General features: G+C 38.0%; 1 protein-coding gene across 13 annotated transcripts in view; it reads right to left on the bottom strand.

Annotated features, from left to right (window-relative positions):
- The window catches only part of SLC9A9 (solute carrier family 9 member A9), a 693,980-nt gene that overhangs the window by 351,918 nt on the left and 322,471 nt on the right, over positions 1–19,591 (bottom strand). For all 13 annotated transcript variants that reach the window (XM_023260486.2, XM_023260485.2, XM_019810605.3 and 10 more), the window contains one exon: positions 12,864–12,969. In XM_023260486.2, the coding sequence (XP_023116254.1) occupies positions 12,864–12,969 (106 nt within the window). The remainder of the gene's footprint in view (positions 1–12,863; positions 12,970–19,591) is intronic.

The following is a 19,591-nucleotide window of genomic DNA, read 5'->3' as shown; positions in this document are numbered from 1 at the left end:
GCTAGGGTGTCAGGCCTTGCAGTCAGGCTCTGAAAAATGGGCCCTGAGTTCACCCTCTATAGCTGAACAGCTGCTCCTTCCCAAAGTTTTAATCAGATTCCCTGAGCATTACATGCCCCAGTAAGGCAGAGCCCACATAAAACTTGCAATAAGCCTGCCATGTAAATTCATTATGGAGCTCAAGTAATATAAACAGATTATGTTCTTCAGGCCAAGAGAGCACTTTTAATTTAGACCAAAATTATGATTGCATATTGAGTTGGCCCATTGTTCTCTGGAAAATTTTTTCTAGGAAAAAATTCAGAAATAATCACCTGAAATAAACGGTATTTTTTTGGTTGCTCAGAATGAAGCCAGGATTGAACACATTGGAAAGAAAATATACCTTAGGACAAAAAAAAAGTCTCAACCCAGAGCTCCTGAAACTATTTATAAGTTGTCTTTTTGTTTAGATGCACTTCCCTCGAATCCCTTAGGTGAGAACCATAGGCTTCTTCAGACACTAAAGGAAGTTTATGACCACCCCACTAAAATTTAATGTGCAGTGTTTTAAATCATATTATTAACAGAAGCCAGTTTAACAACCTTTGGAAATTTAACCTCACATGAGGCTGGAGTCATGATTGGTTCATGTCATAGACGGCTTCTCACAGATGGCTCTGATATCTAGTTACAAATTATTCTGTCACTAGGCTACTGTCTTAGGGATGTATTCCACTGGTCGCAACATAGAGAAGAAGAGGGAATCACCATCAATCCCCCACCAGATATTAAAGGGCATTAGAATAGAGACAAATGACATTTATGCATAGAGACAAAAGTGTAATGTGTCAATCAGAAGGACTGGCTAGTCATGGAAGAATCTAGAAGAACTGTAGAATCAAACACTGTATGTGACCATTCCAGATTTATGTAAAGAGGAAAGAGAAAATTTCAGTTATCCTCACAAACTATGAGTAGTTTTAAGTTATCCTGTTGGTATGGATTCAGTGGGTGGTTTCCAAGCACTTCAAAATTTCAGGTTCCATGGTAAAAAAAAAAAAAAAAACTTTTGGGTGAAGGATGCATCTATCTGTCATCTTTTTCCATGATCACCATACAACCCTCTGGATATTATTTGCTTTATATGCAGGTTTGCCTATGGGAAAGACTGCTTTTATCATATGATTTGGGGTACTTGAAATTCTGGTGAAAGTAATTTCCTGTGGTGAATTAATAAAGCAGATGCTTATTATGATTCTGTTTCCTAAGTAGCTTGACTATGGAAAGAAAATGAGCTGATCATGCCAGCATCTATATTCCAGTCATTGGGTCAGTCATTTCTTGGTGTTTATTATATCAGCACCCTGTCCACATCTGCCTCAGATGTACTTTGCTTAGTATAAGTCACTGTCTTACTCCATGGGTGGTCATCCTGGGCCCAGACTAGAGAACATTACCAAGTTCTTCAATGTAAACAGCTAAAATTCAAATAGAGTCTAAAAGGATTAAGAAGCTACCCATGACTTAGTGACACTGTACAGCAGAAGACAGAAATAACTTCAACTCTCAAAACTGGTTTGTTGCCTAGAACATCAGTTCAAAGTTACCTGGGCATGTAAAGGGCAATTTTTAAAACATCTACATCTTATAGCACATCAACAACCGGTACGGCAGAAAATATCTCCTGCTGTCCACCCATGGAGGTAACCTTTTCCAAGAAATTGGAGAGAACTGAAGAGATGGCTTCCTAATGTGGATCATAAATCTGACAATAAGAAAACATGAGGTAAGCAGATAGAGAGTAAGGGAAACTAGGAAGATATGGTAAAGATAAAGGACAGCCTCCAGAGAGAGAATGTTGAGTTCCACAGCTGGAAACACTACAGCTACATAGGCGAGAGCCTAAAATCTTGAAGAAAAATGCGGTGACCCTAGGGAAGATACTTTACCAGATAGGAATCCTTTGCATGGTTTGAAATTATTGAAAATTATCTAGAATTTCATATGAATTGATTTCAACATTTCTAAGCCAAATTGAAATCTGTTTTCAGACTCTTGTGCACCATTTTGAGAAATATTTTGATGAACATGACTACTTGAGTGAAAACTGGATTGTGTTAATAAGTAGGTCTTTTGCCATCTCCACTTTCTCTACATGATATAATCTCTCCCTCCTGTATCATTTGGTGTTCACTGTTTTCGAATATTGTAGATGATAACAGAGTGCTTGGTTTTGCCTTCTTTTACATTTCTTCATTAATAATCATTATTGTTATTGTCACAGGCATTCCTGATTAAATTTATGGTTGTTTTGGGGCGCCTGGGTGGTGCAGTCGGTTAAGCGTCCGACTTCAGCCAGGTCACGATCTCGCGGTCCGGGAGTTCGAGCCCCGCGTCAGGCTCTGGGCTGATGGCTCGGAGCCTGGAGTCTGTTTCCGATTCTGTGTCTCCCTCTCTCTCTGCCCCTCCCCCGTTCATGCTCTGTCTCTCTCTGTCCCAAAAATAAATAAACATTGAAGAAAAATTTTTTTTTTAATTTATGGTTGTTTCAACATTTTTTTGCTCACCACTCCTTGTCTCCCACTTCTTTCTGAGCTGTTTCCTATTTCTATCACTGGTTACCTATGAGTGGTAAATTCTGCCTACTTGAACATATCTTTATTTCATTCTTACCCTTGAATGATATTTCAGTTGAATTTAGAGTTTAGGTTTTTGGTTATTTTCTTTTGGCAATTTGTACATATTACTCCACTGTCCTCTGGCAGCTATTATTATTAATGAGAAAACTGGTGCCATCTAAATTGTTTTCCATTGTAAGTAATCCATGTTTCCTCTCTGGTTGCTTTTAAAATTGCCACTTTGTCTTTGATGATCTCATGTCTCTCTACAATGTATTTGGATGTGAATTAGTTTTAATTTATCCAGCTCAGGTTATAATGTGATGTTTCAATTTCTCTCTTCAATTCTGAAAAATTATCATCCATTATATCATTAAATATTGCCACAGATTGATTTTCTTTAGTGCCCCCTTTAAAAATTCCTATTGATGTATTCTGAATTGTTTCATGCTATCCTCCATGTCTCTTAGCCAACTTTTTATATTTTTCTAATCTGTGCTGCATTCTGGGTCATTTGCCAACTTTATCTTCTGGCCCACCAGCTGGATTTAATATGACATTTGTCTCATTCAGTTTTAAAGCCAGTATCTGCATTTTTCTTTTTGAAAAGTTCTTCTGTTTTCTATTTCACTTATTTTACTATCCCTATTTTCCTTGCTCCTCCATTTATCTCTTCAGTAATTTTTAATATGCCCATTTTATAATTATTCTCAGATTTTTGTAATTTTTGTTTAGTTCTTTAGGGTCCTTGTTCTTCTGATTCGCTTTTTTGTTGTTGTTTATCTCCTGGCTTTTCTTCATGATGGATTTTTTTCCCCCTTTGTGGCCTATAAACTTTTACTGTGAGCTCATTTTCAAGAAAAATTATATATTTTTTTCCTGTGGGATTTCTATGTGCCTGGGTTAAGAAAAGATCAGTTCAGAGTAGTTTAGCATATTTGGAAATAAGGAAAGAGAAATGAGGCTAAGGCAGGCAATTCAATAGTAATGAAAACTTTTATATTAATTTATTGGCTTCCATTTCCTTTATCACAACTGCCCAGAGCAGGGATTTGATTCAAATCCCAGATAGATGGCAAGTCTCCTCACCATTCCTTAAAGGCTGGTGAAAGAGTCTATGTGACTGAGGGAGCACTTTGGATTAGGCTTTATTCAAAAAGATTTGTTCAAGTTCCATTACCATGAATGAATCTATCTATAGATAAGACACTGACTTCCACGTGGAAATAGGAGTCCAGCCCCCAAACCTCTGGGTCTATATCCTTCACAAAATCCTGTGGCCACTGATTGCGATTTCTCTCGTTTCTCACACCTGGGGAATTTCCTTTTTTTTATTCAGAATCAACTCTACATTTAAAGAAGAATTTTTGCCTTTTCAAACAAAGCATTTCTTTCAGTTTGTAATGGCATAGAGCCTATCTGTTTCATTTTAATCTACCATGTTCTGAATATTTTATTATCATGAAATATGGTAGTTCTGGGATGCCTATTATACTTGCCCTCCACTTATTTTCTTCTTTTAAAAAAATCAATGTTTATTTATTTTGAGGGGGGAAGGGCAGAGAAAGAGAGGGACAGAGGGAATCCCAAGCAGCCTCCATACTCAGGGCAGAGACCAATGAGGGGCTCGATCTTACAACCATGAGATCTTGACCTAAGCTGAAATCTAGAGTCTGTCACTTAACTGACTAGGCCACCCTCATGCCCCTCCACTCAATTTCTTCTGATAATAAGATTCCATGCTACTGGCCACAGGGATGGGGAAATGATTCAGATCTGGCCAATCATCATGTTTAATTCCTTTAAAATACAATGTGATTGGCCTAGGGGTGACCTTCTGATACAAGCATAGCCAATCTGAGTCCTTCTCTGTGTCTGATATATAAATATTGGGAGAATGAAATGTCACTTTGAGTTAGAACAACAATACAAGCTTGGAGATCACATTAGCCACCCTCTTCTGCTTGTTAGAGTAAGTCATGTATCTGTACGGGAAAGAATGAAGCTAGCCCTAAGAGGAAATCAGAGCCAAGGAAGAACAAGGAAAGAGCAGACAATAAAAAAGAAAAAATAGACATGTGTGAATCTCTGAGTCTTGCCATGCCCAGAGTTAGCCCATCTAAGTTAGCCCAAAGTTTAGCCCTGCTAAAAAGGCCAATGAATTCTTTTTGCCTAAGCTAATTTGATTTAGGTTTCCTTCACTTACATCTGACTGATACACCAATAAATGAAAATACAACAGAATTAAGATAAGAAAGCATCAGTATGGACTTCTTTCATTTATATATTTTTGGTAGGTCCATTTGTCATGCATGGCTTGACATGGAGAAAAGGAAGTTCTAAGTCACGGGGCTGAGTTCTGGAGAACCAGTGAGTGAACATCAGATCTAATCTGAGAGACCAGGGACAGAGTCACAGGATAAGCCAAGGTCACTTTCCAGTAATCTGAACAGAGACATTAAGAGCTAGGGTAGGGAGATGTCAGAGTCATAGCCAGGAAACAGAAACCAGGGATCATGAATAAGAAAAAACAAACACAGCCACAGCAGCAGGCAGGGGTGTGGGCAGCAAGCACTGGGAGTTCTGACTTAAAACTGGAGGTCATCTGAGCTCTGCCTCCTAGCCACTTCTTAAAGATGCCAGGATGCCTTCCCATTCCTGCTAGGTGATGCCACCTGGTGTCCAAAAAATGAAGTTGGCATGGAATTGACTGCCAGGACAAGGAGTTTTTAAGCAAAAAGGCCTATAACTTCTTTTCTTAAATTATATATCACAGCAGTATGTAGAAAGGCATCAAAATAAATGCATTTCATGCTGATTATCAGCTTCCAAGGCAAATATCAAAGTGAATTACCTTCAGAAAAATGTCAAGATATAAGAACCTTGTTTTTAAGTTAAAAAGATTTGTGAGAAATATACTTTCTGGTTGTGATAATAGTTTTGGTTTATTCTCATCAAAAGGAGACACCTCATCACCCCTAGGTTTACAACTATGGGTCAAATGAGAGAGGAAGTTGAGCTAATGAAGATAACTAACAAGCTTTTCAAATATTCAGAAGAAGCAGTATGAAGAATATTCAACCTCATCCTCTGGGATAGATTTTAATGAGAGAATTAGTAAAATGTCTCTGCCTTCATCTGAAAAGCTATATTAAATGGCTCCTTCAGTAATTATTTGAAAACCTTCCAAATAATTAACTGTGTGTTGTGGGGGACAGAGAAATGTAGAACTTGCTTTCAAGGAGCTTGCAATCTACTTAGAGATAATGGTACCAAGAGAAATAATGAATATCCTTAGTGATATATGTTTATAACCAAACCTACACAGCTACTTTCTGGGATAATTTTTAGAGCAATGTTTGTGCACATATTAAATCCCATTATAGCTATTGTTTGCCTATTTCAGTGAGGAGTTGTTGAGGACAGGGATGGGTGACTGTACCTTTCCATCTATATCACCAATGTACAGTGTAACGTTTGGCACATGTAGATCCTCAGTACATTTTTGTTGCATGAATGGATATCTCATTTCCTTAGTCACATGGTTCTTTGAGTCTCACTGCCATCCCATTAACTCCCATGTTAACTTTTCCTTAAGGTGCATGGAATACAAAGAGTGTGGTTTTTCAAAATGTCACTCAATCTAAGTGCCAAGCAATCACCGGTATCACTCTTTAAATGATATTTTCTAGTAAGAACCTCTAAGTAGCATAACACTCTTACTTAGAAAAGGAAAATTAGTATTCCATTTCTCCCTTTTTTTAAATCATCTACATTGAATTTCCCTAGAAGCATTTGCTTAATAGGGAAAAAAGGCACCTAGTACGTATTTATTGTCATCTAAGAGCCAGCTGTTTAATGGGGTTCTTATTTTATCTCTAAGAAAAGCTGGAGGCATTTGCACACTGTGGAATTATTTCAAAAGTAGATGTTTCAGTACAATACCGGCAATATGTCTGTTTTCCAGATAAATGACTGAGAACACTCAACAACCTCTTTCTGCTCTTTCATGGGTGGAAAAAAAATTTACACTTTAACCTTTATCGAATTTGTATTTTTTAAAAAAATTTTTCCTAATGTTTCTTTACTTTTCAGAGAGAGAGAGAGCGTGCGCAGGAGTGGGGGAAAGGGAGATGCAGAATCCGAAGCAGGCTCCAGGCTCTAGGCTGTCAGCACAGAGTCCTACGCAGGGCTGGAACTCAGGAACCATGAGAATAGGACCTGAGCCTAAGCTGGAAGCTCAACCAACTAAGCCACTCAGGCGCTCTGGTAGAATTTGTATTTAAATGAAGATTGCTGGAGCGCCTGGGTGGCTCAGCTGGTTGAGTGTCAGATCAAGTTGTGATCTCAAGGTTCCTGGGTTCTAACCCCGCACTGGGCTCTGTCTGCATTGACAGCTCAGAGCCTGCTTGGGATTCTGTGTCTCCCTCTCTCTTTGCCTCTCCCCAGCTCATGCTCTTTCAATCTCTCTCTCAAAAATAAGTAAATAAACTTAAAAAAGTAAAAATGAAGATTGCCTATTATTAAGTATGTTCATGGGGGATTCTTTGGACCAGAGCTGATCATGGGTAGCTTAATGTATTTCTAATAAATATGTATTTAGCCAAAAGAAGAAAATGAAAATCACCTTTGATCCTACCTTACACCTCGATTTTATCTATAAATTATTTTTACGTTATAATTATACATGCACACACACACAAATTTGGCTTTTTAACCAAAATAGATCTTACTGTATATTCCATTTAAACAGTTTCTTATTTTGTTTAAAAATGTATTGTGAACATCTTTTCACATCAATACATTCTCTCTATATATCATTTTTCTAATGACTGCATAAGGATTACATGATATTAATATATTATAATTTATTCAACCATCTAGTAACTTCTGTACAACTTCTTGCTCAAATCAATGCACTCATTTCCATGGAGAAATTGTTACACAGTCCCTTACTTGTTAAGATAAATTTCTAGAAATGAAATAGGTGGATCAAAGGATTAACAAATTCTAATGATTCTTAATAAATAATGCCAATTGCCTTTGTAAAAGTTCTATCACTTTTCTCTTTCACCAACAACGTAGAAGGATTCTCACTTCCTCAAACTTCAATTTACCCAAAGTATAATTGTTCTTTCATGAGATCTGAGGATCTGAAGATTTGCTTGTCAAAAAATGATACTTATTATTGGTTTAATTTGCTTTGTTATTAGTGAAGCAGATCTTATTTCATAGTGTTATCAGCCATTTATGTTTCTTCTGTTCATTACCTACTTATGTCTTTTGCCCATTTTTCTATCATGTTTACCTTTTCCTTATTGGTGTTTGACAACAGTAGTAATATCAGCAGCTAATATATAATGTTTATTGAGTGTTATAAGCCAGGCTCTGTTCTGGTATTCTATGTTTAATCTCATCTAATGAGGTGAGTGGTATTACCAGCCTTGTTTTATAACAAGGCATCTGAGGCACAGAAAAGTTAAGTAGTTTACCTAAAGTCACATAACTAATACATTTGGTACATTAAGGAGATTTACAATTTATCATGTATGTTATGAAGACCACCAACCTATCAACATTGTGTGTTGAGACTGCTTTCATGGTTTATCCTTCATCATTTAATTTTATTTGTGGTGACTCTTGCCTCCTAGAATTGTTCGACTGTATTGCCATCAAATAGATTGCTTTTCTTTCCTAGTTTCTGCTTTTGATACCTTGATCACCTAAAGAATATTTTAAATAAATATAATTCAAACAAATACAAACACTCAGTATAAAAAGATGCAAAATAAAGAGTTAAATTACATTTGTCCACTTCGCATAAATCATAGTTCTACATAGCAAAAGTATCTCCTTTTAACCATTTATGGTTTTAGTTCTTCTGATGGTTGCCCTGTGACTCTAAGTGATAGGCAGATACATCCATTTCTTGATTTGTCAACTCTACACAGTGTACATTAATTACTATGAGAGATGTGACATTTTCGTTAACTTATTCCTTCCTTCCCCTCTCCCCTCCTCCAACTAACTCCCATGAGTAATATCAATTTTCGCTGTGAGTGCCTTTATAACTTTAAGTAATATACTTCAACCTCTATTTCTTGATTTATCAACTTTAGACGGCATGCTTTAACTAAGTGGCTCACTCTTAATGGGGTAAACCACATGTGAAAATGGTTATTCTCTATATTCCTTGGATCATAAAATGTCGTATTTATGAAGGAATGCTTCACTAGAAGCAGGTCTATCCTTAGTCATTTTAATGAAATGAAAGAGATCTGTGTAAGTAGAATGAAAGATCTTGATATAAATGGTTATATAAATTATAAGTATATATCTTTATATAGCGTCAATTATATAGAATTATAGTCTTTCCAACTATATTGCTTTATTTATCGCTCAGAACAATTTTGTAAAGTATATAGATATAGGCAAGGAAACAAGCATGAAGAGCTCACAGCTGTATGGAGTCACTGTCATGGCTTCTAGTTTTGGTTTTCTTTAGTTTCTGTGCACCATCCACTTCTTTTTTGTGGCAATATCACTCTGAGCAATAATCCTACCTTTTCCCAGTCTTAGTTTATGTACTTCCTGGTGAAAATGAGCACAGTTTTAAACTCCTGACGCATATGCCTTAGAGCTGAGCCAATAAACGCAGGACATTTCCTTGGCCACAAGAGGGTCTGAAACGGCGTCACAATCTGTCAGGTGTACTAAGATTTGGACTGGGACTAATGGGACGGAGATTCTTGCTCTATTCTCCTGAAGAAAGATATAGTCCTAGGAGATGCTGGCAGCCAACTTGGGACCAGGTGAGGGAGCTAACCCTGAAGAAGCTGAGTGAGGGGAAAAAAAAAGGAGTCCTGCTCATTTCACTGGCTCCTTTGCTGCCATTTCTACTCCTGCCGTTCAGTCAACACAGCCAACACAAATTCCCTTTTTGCTTACTCCAATTTGGGTTGGTTTCCTGTCAACTGTAATAACTGCACCGCTAATTCATGGCAAGCCTGACATCAGCTCTTTTGACTTTCTATTCTACCATATTGCCTCTGAAAGTAATGTCTTTGTTCAAGATTCAAAAACACATGTCCCTCTACAGTATGTCTTTTGCCTTTCTTCATAGACTATTACACAATCTTTAGAAGTGCAGAACCATCATGTGGAATTCATTCATTTATGAACCAGTCCACGTACTACACTTTTGGGCACGACACTCCGTACATACTTAAAATGACAGTATGGGTAAGAGAGAGGCTAATTTCAAAAATTTTTGTTAAATAAAGTTACTTTTATTTTAAGATAAACACTTCTGGACAACCTCTTTTTAAGCTCTCGGGACACCATCCACCACCTGCTGCTGTGTACAATAGTTGTGGTCATCAAATTTAATTATACATTAGTTGTCTGAAATTCAGAGCACATTTAACCTAAGAAACAGTATTATAATTTGCCACGTGCTTCTTAGACTAGCACAGAAAAGCTGACTTAATCTAAAATGTGGCTAAATTACTATATATTTGAATGAAATGCTAGATCACAGCACTGTAAATTTTAAAAATTTAAAATTTTAAATAAAAATTTAAAAAATACTAAAACTGGAAAGGATAGTTCTTAAACAAGGACATTTGGTGGTGGGAGATGGGAAAGTAAATGAAAGTATGTGGCCATTCCAAAGGAGCTCTGGAGGTAGTGCCAAGGGCCAAAGTGGTCAATGATTTGAGTTCTTTATTATACTCGACTTCACATCAAAATGTGTAACTTCTCTTTTCCATGGCACAAGAAGAGCTGTATCACTATTCTTAAACTTCAAAACTACACAAAGATGGAACTAAGAAGAGGAAAACACAAAAGAAGTTTTATTTGTTCTTTTAATATGCATTTCAAGCACATAGATTCGCTCTTACAAAACTCACTATCTAAAAAGGCAAATATAAGTTCAAACCCAAGATTGCCCTGCTGTGCTGGAAGGGAATTGACCAAGGTTCATGCAGGGCTGGAGTAGGAGCTTAGCATGTGGGCTAGTGGTTCCCGAAGGAGACTGAGGTAAGTGCTGAAAGACTTGATTAGGAAGTAACAGAAGGTGGGAAGGAGTGAACTCTGTGCATGTAAAGGCATGAGTTACCAGCCAGAGAGTTGTGTCAGGGTGCTGTGCATGGTTTAATGTGAAGGAAGAGAAAAGTGAAGAAACAAATGTTTGAACTTCTGGTCTGAAAGTCATGCAAAACTTTTAAATAGGGAGCAAGAAGATAGTTGGAAGAGACAGTGTGGGGATGAGGCATTAAAAGGAAAGGGAATATGTGTGTGTAAGTAGGTATATAAAAAGAGATGGTCATATGTGCTGTGATGTAAGTGTAAAAGCAAGTAAGCAAGTGAGCAAAGTGAAGAGGACACCACTGTGGAAAACTGCACAGAGTGGAGGGTGTGGTCAGCAACAGATGGCACTGGTGGCCAAACAGTTTGGATCCCAGGCAGCGTAGGGGCATTCTACTCAGTAGAGCTCAGAAAGAGGCCAGTGGGGTCCAGGTGTACCAGGAAGAAGAAAGAGCCTGCAGGTCTGAAAGTGTGGAGGTTTCCATGTCAAGTATTCCTAATTTAGTTTTACTTTTACTTTAAAGGTGGAACTCATTGGGTTCACTCTGCATGACACCTAAATTGCCAAACCTGTGAAACCTAAGATTTTGGCTGGAATGGCAAGTGTCCCATGCCTAGAAACAAAAAAAAAAGGAAAGAGATCTTTCCACGGTGGGAAACACTTTAGAAGACATGCAACACATGGGTAGATGAGTAGAAAAGGCAGTGCCAGTAATAACCATGTATTGACCTAAAGAGATAATAAATAGATTGTTTCAAATGCCCCTGGGCTTGTGCACAACAGCATCAACATTCATCCCTGAAGTCTGCATTTTAAATGGAAAACTACTGTGAATGGTAGGGCTGAAAGTGGAAAGGCCAAACCTTCCTTTGGTTGTAGCTGCATGGTTCTTTCCCAAGCGCATTTGTGCTTTGGTGGTTTCGCTTCACTTGGCCTTTTACAACTTGGCAGCTCAGGACACAAAAATGAGGAACTCAGCAGATTAAAAAAAAATTATTCCAAATGTTCCTTTAATACTAGTATTTCTTGGACAGAGATTCCTGATGTCCTAATTAATTGTTCTCAGTGTTTCTTTAAAAGCATCCTAATTTAGCATTTGTGAATCTGCCATGGTTTTTGCTCTTAATTTGCACTCACTGGTATTTTCCTTTAATGCAGGAGAGGCACTCTCAATGGCCAGGTGAAATAACAGTTTATCTGGAGACACTTGCTTAAAATTTGCTGAGCTCAGTGACAACTTTGGGTGGTAGCCTTAAGAAATGTCAGCTGGCAGAAGAGTCGTTCTGCTCCGTGATTTCCTGCTTGCCTCCGTGAGATCTGACTTTTAAAAATCCTTTGTTACTTCACAATACATTTTCAAATGCATTTGAAGTAATTAACACCCTGAATTGAATCCTGTTGTCACATTTAATTATCAGATAGCTGTTTTCCTTTGGGTTATTCGACAGTTGCCCAAAATGTTGGTCTTAATCGAAAACCAAGAAGAGACCTTTGACATAGTGAAAGCCACCGAAGTGGCATTTACTAAATATAAATGGTAAGTGTCTAAAGGGAAGGTGAGGAAAGAGCACTAGTTTTCATCTCGAAAGGAAAATTCTTCCAGGATCAAGGGAAAATTATGTTAGCGCTTAGCTGAAGCTCCATTAGTTTCATATGTGACACGATGATTTCAAGATGTGTGTACTCCTATAACACATTACATTTGCATTGAGAAATAAAGAGTATTCTGACTCTCAAGTTCTATCTCCAATTTGTCAAACTTACTATAAATACAATAGTTAGCATTAGTCCATTATCTGGAAAATGGCATGTATAAAGAAAAAAAGTAAATGATGTTGATTTGAAATGAAGGAAGCTCATTTACATGCATTTTAGGAACTCGAAGTGAATCAGCTAAATATAGGCACCTGGGGAAAAAAACAGTTACCCTCTGGGTGGTACCCTGTAATAGGTTAGAAACATGAAACTCATTAATAGTGTTAAAAATTAGGTACCTAATGAATTGTACCCATTATTAGAGATCTTCTGTGGTAACAATTCCTTAAGAACTAGAAATTGCCACACCTCTTTGACATAAGAGAAAAGATACTATTAAAGCCACTGGGATTTATCACCAAGCAGAAGCATATTTCACATGATCAAAAAAACAGAGGCCCAGTTCTGGTACTTACTATGTAAGGACAATGGCCACTGCATCATTCAACACACTCTCCCCAAACAGAAGTGTGTATAGGTCAGGGTCGACGTGCAGTTCATGGAAAATGGCCAACACAGTCACTAGGAGGAAACACACACAAATATACAGGGTTAGCTGAAGCATAGCCATGTATTTATCCTTGGGTGTGGTCACCTCTGAAAAGAATTCATTAAATGCTCATTTTCTCAAATCAATCCTCTGTACCCACACTAGATCTTTATTAAAACAAACAAACAAACAACTAATGAGTCATTCCCCCGTTAGAGATTTCTCAGGGCTTCTCACTGCTTATAGAGAAAGTTTGAGCTCCTTGGTACAAGTCTTCTATAATCTGCACCTTGTTTACCTTCCAGCATCTCCCCCTGTATCCCCTGTCAACCCTTTGCTGCCTGCCTCAAGCCATATTGAACTTGCTACAATCTCCCCAGATCATGTAGTTTTTTAAATTAACTTTGCATTTTGGTTCACTTTACCAAGGCAGAGATTTCTTTCCCATCCATGAGCTACCATTCCCCCTTTCTTTAAACACACACACACACACACACACACACACACACACACACACACACCTTCTTACTCCAACATAAAACTTTCTTCAATCTTTAAAAACCTCTCAAGTGTTCCCCAGGACCCCGATCCCTCAGCAGAAATCTGGCTCACTCCTTTTTGATCCCAGCATTTGAATCAAATCACAAAACCTATCAGAGAAAACACTGTGAGCTCCCTGGGGATAGGGCACATCTTTGCAACACAGGGTACTTGGCAAACTCTCAATAAGTGTTTGATGCATGAATGAGTGAATGAATACATTAATGTATGAATGTTGTTTCATGGCCCACTCCTGTGAAGGGAGAGGTGGCCAGCACCTGGCTCATTCTCTCTTGAGATTATACTTATCTATAAAGATGAACCTGATGTTTCTAAGAGCAAGACCTAAGGACTTGTTTCTGGCAGACTGCTGCATGGCTACTATATGCCACATATCATACAGAAGTTCTCAGAGTACATCAGGACAGTAAATAATCACATACTGATTATCTGTGTTCACCAAAACCATTCAGTGTCTTGATACTTTAAACAGTTTTGCAAAGTGTGAACAGCAATCATTAGGAAAATGATCCGCTGAGTTGATTGCCAAAGGGGTAAAGACGATGGCTGGGAATGCTACTGATGGTAAATTTTTAAGGCAGAGTGGGCATTTTCATTTCTGTTCTTTCCTTTCCTGTTTCATGGACTGTGAGGTTAGTAACTATGTTGTATAAAAGAATAGTGCTATGGGGAACAAAAGCTGAGTTGGAAGGTTTTGTAAGTAGAGTGAAGAAATTTGGCACTTGTTCTGCTGCAGTAGGGAGCCACGAAAGGAATTTAGTCAGAAGAGTGACAATCTGATTTCAGTTCTGAAAATAAAGCACAGGCAGAAGGGCAGAGGGCAGAATGGACATATGGCTGGAGGCTTTCCCAAATGTTCTAGCAAGAGATGGTTGTACTAGAAGAGTCCTAGATTCAGACTCACAAACTCCTGAACATCCTGCTCCACCCTATACGTCCACCATTCTGGGTTCTGATAGGTCAATGACCACAGTGCTTTGTATTGCACTTATTCATTGATTCTCATCTTCCCTGAATGTCAGTAGCCCTTAGGACAGTGCTACAATATAGTAAGCCTTTAATGAGTGAATAAGTAAAAGGCAATGGCAGAGGGGACACAGCAGAAGAGACTGTATGTCCCAGATATTTGGGATAGAGAATTGGTGAGTCTTGGTGTTTGAGAGGCAGCAGGGAGTGATTCTGGGTTTTAATCCTGGACAATTAGTAGATGAGGTTGCATAAGAGAAATTAGTTTGTAGACAGGGGAATCCACTAAGTTTGGTTTTGGACATTCTGACTTAAATAGTCAGGTGGAATTTCAAGTGGCAATTTTAATAAGAAATCTGGAAATAAAAGGTTTGAACTCTACAGCGTTGAGGCAGAAGAAAGAATTTGGGGGTTAATAAACACATAGATGAAACATAAAGCCATAAGAATGACCGAGTCCCTGGGCAAAGTATATAGACAAAGAAGAGAGTTCATAGGAGATTCTTGGGGGACATTTACAGTTAAGGGATGAGTGGAGAAAAAGAAACATAAAAAACACATATGGTATATTTGCCAAACATAACTCTAAGCATGAACAAATCAGCTGGAAACTATCCATCATGAATTTCTGTAAATAGATTTTTATTTACTAAAAGTTATCCTGGAGGAAGGAGTATTGAACTCAACAACCAGCTTTGAGGTAGAAGAGACAAGAGAAATAAAATGTCATGAATTGGCATGACAATTAGCCAGATTCCATTTTACCAGGCATATAGTCAATTTCATTATTCTAGCTGCATAGGTCCTTAATTATGACAGGTAAAAGGCAGAGATGTATTCTGTAGTAGTTGGTAGCTATTCACATTTGCTACAACCCTTAGCCTTTGCAGGTAGTGGTAGTAAGGAGAGGTAGCAATTACCTCTGCTAAGAAAAAGTACCTCTTTCTTCTTTTTGGGTAAAGACCCTCATCAAAACAAAGAGGCTTCAGTTAGGGGTTTTAAATAAGAACATATTCCTTTTGCTAGGATCTTGTGGAACAAAAGTAAATTTACTCCTAAACTACAAAATTCTATCATGGCAGCTCTGTTGTTGACTTTAGTCTCTGTAGTTATTTGTATTTCTAAGCTCTGAAGATGACTTGCAGCTCATCTACACTCCCACAGCATTTCCTAGGCTCGCAAATAGGGACAAAGGTGGGGATTCCACTCCCCACCTCCCCAGTTATAGGGTCTCCTCTGTGCTAACAGGGACTCCTCATCTTTCCAGTGAGAACTTAGGGCATTTGAAGGGAAAGGATTTTAACTGAATATGCAGTTTTGTTCAAAACTGTTCTGACATTCCCACAATTCCTTTTGCACAAAGAACTGAACTCTACTTCATAAGCGATATCCCACACAAAAGAGAAAAGCTATTACTTTGCACATTCCTATCTACCCTGTGAAGAAATGGAATAGCTTCGAAATAAAGCCAGGCAGTGTGTCCTACAAGAGGGAATATTTGCTGGGACCACAAGTGAGTTGAATAGGTGAGTCAGGAAATTAGCAACCCACTCTTGCTGCTAAGCTTGGAGCTCTTAAACAACTCATTTAATTAGCTTGCTGGCAGGGCTCAATCCCACACAGAACGTCCAAGACTCGTATGTACCTTCCCAGGAGACCATCTCTTGCAACAATGGAGGACACACTCACACCAGCTCTGCCCACACCTGACTGGGTTTGTAAGGACAACCTGGGCTCAAGGCTGGCCAAAAACCAATGCCTATTTAGATGAGCCTTCTCGTGATAGTATGAGGAGAACACACTGGACAGACACCTTGTAGATAGGAAGGGAAGGAGACACAATCCAATTTCTTAAACCTCTGACTTTGGTCATATTTATCTTGGTCACACTTTATAGTTCCACTTATATCTTAGTGGCAAGTTCCAGCACCCCTGTTGGGGTTTGGGGCCACCTTCTCCCTACCTGACCTTTTAGCTTGAGGAAAAACCCACTTTGTCTGTCAAGTAAGGGACACAAATAATAGATATCACACAAGTAAGCACATATAACCTCATGTGTAAATAGATCAACACACACACACACACACACACACACACACACACACACACACACCCCTATTCCAGGTAAGAGTAGTGGATGATTAAGAAATGTCATTGAATAATTAGAGATATCTGAGAAAATAATTGTAGCAGTCAAACACCAAGGGGTAGCAGGGGGCATGAATGATGAGGAGTGGTGTGGACTGCACTTCTCAGAAGCTGGTGATAAGGGATGGAAAGAGAAAAAAATAGTAGCCTATGGAGTATAAAGCCAAGTGAAGATTTCTCTTAGATTTCTAATTCATAGGCTGTGCAGAATAAGCCAGAGGAAAGAGGCTGAAGACAGAGGAAAAAGAAGGGAAATGGCTGGATCAAGGTCTAGAGAAGGCAGAGAACAATTGAGGGGTTGAAATAAAGTTGTCTTCTCAGGAAAGCAAGATCTTGCTAAGAGCAAGGAGACAAAGGTATAAATTAGAAGCTAAAAGAGGGTTGAAAATGTCTGCTGGTTGGGGGCGGGATGATTCAAGTTTTATGAAAAACTGTTAAGGTCATATATAATTCTCATTCTTCAAGAGAAAAGCTCTAACAGTGAAGTAATATGATATTTAGATTAATTTCTTCATCATACCAAGAGTCTTGTCTCCTACTACAACCTTATTACCTTATTAGATCATCAAAACTAGTATTTTATCATCTCAAATATAATAAACATACCTGGGAATAAAAATACAGATGGTGACTGCCTGACCCCATCAATGCCTCCATGTGCTGACTCTTAAAAGATGTTTTGCTTTTTTGCCTTTTTTTTTTACTTCTAGCATTTTAACTGACCACTTTTCTAATGCTCTTGCTCTTTCAGTCACTTCGAAGTCTTCAGGGTAATTTAGTGACAGTCCTTTCCCTAGGATCTCCATTAGTAGCTTTCTGACCCATATTTTTTTGTTGTTTTACAAGGAATTTAAATTTCAAATTATATTTTAAGGTGGCAGCTCTCAACGACCTGGCACAAGATCTGCCTGGGTCTATGGGCAATTCCACACAATAGTTCCTACCCCTGTTGTTCTAAGTCATCACTCAGCCTTGTCAAAATGCTGGCTTTCCCTGGAGAGTGATCTCTCTGGTTGTCTGTGCAAATCAGTATGTATGACACTTGTCCCCGACACATGGAGAATCAAATATCTCAGGCTTGTGCAGCTGAATTGCGTCAGGCCTGACAGGTGGAGAACCCTGGAATTCTCATAAACAAGGTAGCATTTTTCCTTTCTAAAAGTGAGTATTGTGAAAATGCATTTTCTTTTTCTCAGAGGGATGATGGAGGAGGAAATTTTCCTGTAACTTTCCCCATTTTTCTGAAATACTGTACATAGTGAGATTACAAGGAGAAGCTTCCAGAAAAATTGAGGTATGAAATACTGGAACTCTTTGAGTCTAATCCTTCTCAGTGGAGAATCAGCAGCAGAATCAGTACACAGATTGGTTTTGCCAGTCAAGCTCTGCTAATCGTAACCCAGAAATACAACTAGAAAACCTCACCCTTCTGAAATAGGACAGAGAAGTGATACTAGATCTAGAAAGTTAATCACTAGAAGTTACTTCATTGAAGTAATTCTAAATTAGAAGTTATACAAAACACCATGAATGATTTAGCCTTAAAACATTGTAATCTTATTTTGGCCATCAGTATGATATATCATTTTGGTACAGAGTTAGTAGTGGAGAAAATACTATATGCAACCACACTATTATAGTCTTCTTCATCAGGGATCCTTAGGAGAAATAAGCTCTATTGACTGAAGGCAATGTCTTCAAAGTATCATCTAGGGACTCCTGGAGCTTCCTGAGACCTACACAGGAAGATCCCCAAGGTCAAAACCATTTTCAGAATAATATGAAAATGTCACTTGCATTTTTCATTCTTAGTCTTTCATCTGTGTACAGTGGAATTTTCCAGGGGCTATATGATGTGGGATAGTGCAAGTGAATGCAGAGGCAGATGTGAGAATCCAGCTGTCTTCTATTATAACACATATTTAAAAATATAAAACAATGTTACTCTTCTCAGTAAATTTTTTTTGTTTTGGAAATTTATTTTTCATAAAAATATGTTATTTAAGATGTAAATAGTTTATTATTATAATTTTAAATTAACAAAATATGTTTAAAATTGTTTACATTCTAATATGGTACATATTGATAGATATAATACACATAAACTCTTTGAGGTCTTCCCTAATTTTGAAGAGTTATACAGGGATTGTGACAACAAAAAGCTTGAGAAGCATTGTCTTAAGCCATTTGTTTATTTAATGGATTAGCTTATATTCTATGCATTAAGGGTGATACTAGCTAAGCATCACCTTGTAAAGAAATGAAAAAAAGAAGTCCACAAATCATTTTCTATAGAGCTTAATTCTCTTCTTGGATTCCTGTTGAGCAAGGCTCCCTAGATCTTAGTATCTTTTGTCATGCAATAATGAGCTAATTCTTTCAGCATACATGAAGAGGATTTCTAATAACTTTTTTGCAGGGGAAGGGCAGAGGAAGAGAGAAAGAGACTCCTAAGCAGGCTCCATGCTCAGCACGGAGCCAGAGGTAGGACTTAATCTCAAGACCCTGAGATCATGACCTGAGCCAAAATCAAGAGTCGGATGCTTACCTTACTGAGCCACCCAGGCATCCCTCCAATAACTCTTAAATGAGGAAAATTATTCTTTTCACATTAACTCCCCTAGCACACTTTTGGAATCACATTTCTGTCATTATTATTTGTATTTGTTTAAGTGCTTTTTTTGGAATGTATGTGCTTTGTGGACAGAGATTGTTTCTTCAATATGTAGATGCATAATAAAAACACTGATAATCACACATCTTTTCCTGGACTTCAAACATGGCTGAATGGTGTTCCAGAATAATCTACTTCCTCTTGTGCTTAAAAGCCAAAAATATGGTCCTTAGAAGTCACTAAGAGTATAAGAGGGTAATCTGAAGATCATGAGGTTTGACATTAAGGAGAGAAAAATAAACAAGACACATAAAAATTGAAAAGACAGAAACATGAGAATAAATCTGGGGTTGGGGGTGGTGTTT

The sequence above is a fragment of the Felis catus genome, chromosome C2 (assembly GCF_018350175.1).
Source record: "Felis catus isolate Fca126 chromosome C2, F.catus_Fca126_mat1.0, whole genome shotgun sequence".
In the NCBI taxonomy this organism is placed as follows: domain Eukaryota; kingdom Metazoa; phylum Chordata; class Mammalia; order Carnivora; family Felidae; genus Felis; species Felis catus.
Note: the sequence above shows the minus strand (reverse complement) of the source record. Positions and strands in the feature narration are given on the sequence as shown.